Source organism: Myotis davidii, unplaced genomic scaffold (genome assembly GCF_000327345.1).
Source record: "Myotis davidii unplaced genomic scaffold, ASM32734v1 scaffold164, whole genome shotgun sequence".
Taxonomy (NCBI): domain Eukaryota; kingdom Metazoa; phylum Chordata; class Mammalia; order Chiroptera; family Vespertilionidae; genus Myotis; species Myotis davidii.
In genome coordinates this window covers 612,640-615,075 of record NW_006296417.1, presented here as the reverse complement: position 1 = coordinate 615,075, position 2,436 = coordinate 612,640, and the positions used below count along the sequence as shown (strand labels likewise).

At 67.4% G+C, this 2,436-nt stretch overlaps 1 protein-coding gene across 1 annotated transcript in view; it reads right to left on the bottom strand.

Annotated features, from left to right (window-relative positions):
* APBA2 (amyloid beta precursor protein binding family A member 2) overlaps positions 1–2,436 on the bottom strand; it is a 17,595-nt gene that overhangs the window by 1,319 nt on the left and 13,840 nt on the right. Inside the window, exons 7-9 of the mRNA XM_015569103.1 lie at positions 2,273–2,280; positions 1,219–1,406; positions 6–177 (exon numbers count right to left, since the gene is read on the bottom strand). Of these exons, the coding sequence (XP_015424589.1) occupies positions 6–177; positions 1,219–1,406; positions 2,273–2,280 (368 nt within the window). The remainder of the gene's footprint in view (positions 1–5; positions 178–1,218; positions 1,407–2,272; positions 2,281–2,436) is intronic.

Here is a 2,436-nt window from a genome sequence, read left to right as displayed (position 1 = left end):
CTTGCAGTTCTCCCAGGTGGAGAAGTGGATGAGGTCGTCGTTGTACATCTCCTGGGAGCTGATGATGTCGCTGTAGTCCTTCTGGCTCAGGTCCTCGGGGTTGATGCCGTTGGCGCGCAGGAACTCCTGGTAGGCCACGCTGAAGGCCTGGCCGATGGACTGCGCGATGAGCTGCGCCTGTGGGAGGACACCTCAGAGGGCCGCCTGGAGGGGCGCGGACGCCTGAGGGGAACTGGGGCCCTTTCTGCAGCCGGTACCTGTGGCCGGGCCCTGGCTGCCCACCGGACAGTGTGGGGCAGGCACAGCCTCAATAAAGGGCAAAGCTGACCAGCGACCTGCTCACGACCACGGTGACCACTGTGTTTCCTTCCCACCCACCCCCTCCCTCCAATGGGGGCGCAGGCCCTGGGCCCGTCCCCGGCCTGGACTCACCCGAGAGCCCACGGAGGCCCCATGGGGTGTCCACCTGACCGAGGCGCCCTGCTCCCTGCACCCCTAGGGGACAGCTTGCAGGGGCTGCCCAGCCCCCGGGAGGCCGTCCCCGCCAGGCGTGTCTGCTGCGGGCTCCCCTCCCGTCCCCTGGCTCCAACTGGGTGGGGCTTAGAACCCGGCAAACAAGGGTCTCCCCACTCCGAGGGGCAGCAGCTGTGGCCCAGCACCTTCTGTGCACCTCACCAACATGCCTGGGGGAAACCGAGGTTCACAGAGCCACTGGTGTCCTGGTGCCGCCTCAGGGTCCCCAGTGTTCCTCTGCTCACAGACCCTCCGCCCTCCTCACCTAGCGGCCACCTGGGTGGGGCCACCATCTGGGCCCTGCCCTCTGGCAGCTGCGGGTGTCCCTTCACCCCCACAAGGGGGTCCCTCACACTCCTCCCAGGACGAGGACACGGGAGCTCCCGACAAGCCTCCTGCCCTCAGCCCCCTGCGGGGCCCTAAGGCGTCCCCCGGCCTGAGCCACACGCAGCGCCCTCCTGTCCAGCACCTGCGTGGGTGTGTGCAACGTCTCCTGGAAGCGGGCCGTGGCCACAGCACTTCTGGGGACGGCAGCTCCTTAGCGAGAAGCCCGATGACGGCCCCGCCCACCCGTCCTCGACAAGAAGCTGTCGGACCTCCCGTGGCTCCCGGTCCCCGAGGCCCTCGAGCGCCAGCCAGGCGGCCCCACCTGCCCGTGTTCCCCAGGCGCCTGCAGTGCTGGGGGCCCGCGTGGCGCTCACTCACGTCCTCGGACTCGAACACGTGGCAGATCATCTTGTACTGCTTCTTGCCCTCGGGGGCGCCCGGCGTGGTCTCGATGCAGTCCTGCGAGGCCGCCCGGGGCATGCGCCGCCGCGCCATGAGCACCACGATGTTCCCGATGTCCGCGATGTAGGAGATGGTGCGCAGGGCGTGGTCCATCATGGTTTCCTGCAGGGAGGGCGGGTCAGGGAGCGCTCAGACCGCCTGGAAAGCAGCGCCAGCCACGGCCGGTGTGGCTCAGCGGCTAGAGCATTGGCCTGTAGACTGAAGGGTCCCGGGTTCGATTCCCAGTCAGGGCACGTGCCCAGGTTGTGGGCTCCATCCCCAGTAGGGGGCGTGCAGGAGGCAGCTGATCCATGATTCCCTCTCATCGTTGGTGTTTCTATCTCTCGCTCCCTCTCCCTTCCTCTCTGAAACCAATAAACATGTTTAAAAAACAAATAAGTGGGTTTTGTTTAAAAAAAACAACGCTCCAGTTCGTGGTTCCTGGACCCCGACACGCGTGATGCCCGGGCCAGACCGCCCTTGGCCTGCGCCCTGCGGCTGTGGGCCGCCCCCCTGGCCACGCCCCCAGGCAGCCAGCAGCACCCACCACCTGCCCAGGCTGTGACAGCCAAGAGGGCCGCCTGCCCTGCTGAGTGCCCCCTGGGGGACAGCCCCCCACCTCCCTGCTGCACCCCCCCCAATATGAACCACAGAGTTAGCTACAGTGGGAGAGCAGTGACTCACGGCTGGGGCCAGCCTGCCTGCATTTACCCCAAAGGACACTTGTGGAGGCAGTTGCTGGGGGGGCTCTCATCCCGGGGGAGGCCCGACCAGGGTGCCCCCTGCAGAGCGTGGGCCTGGCCCAGACCCTCCACATGGAGGAGGGAGGGGAGCCCACACCGCCTGGGCCGCGTCGGGGACACGGCAGCTCCCCGGCCCCACGGATGGGCCCCTTGGCCCCTGGAGGACCCGTCACCCAAGGAGGCTGCACACAAAGGCCCTCTGTCCTCTCCCCACAAAAGAGGTTTCTCAGCCTCCCCTCCTCCCAGCGGTGTGTCCTGCTCGGCTGGGGGTGGCGTGTAACCACAGGACCACGTTCCAGGGAGGAACACGGGAAGGGACAGGGGGCTCCCCGCCCCTCCCCACTCTGGCCCGTCAGAGCCGCCCGGTCAGCCTCTTGGTGTCAGAGATGGGGTCCCCCCAGTTCCCAGCTCA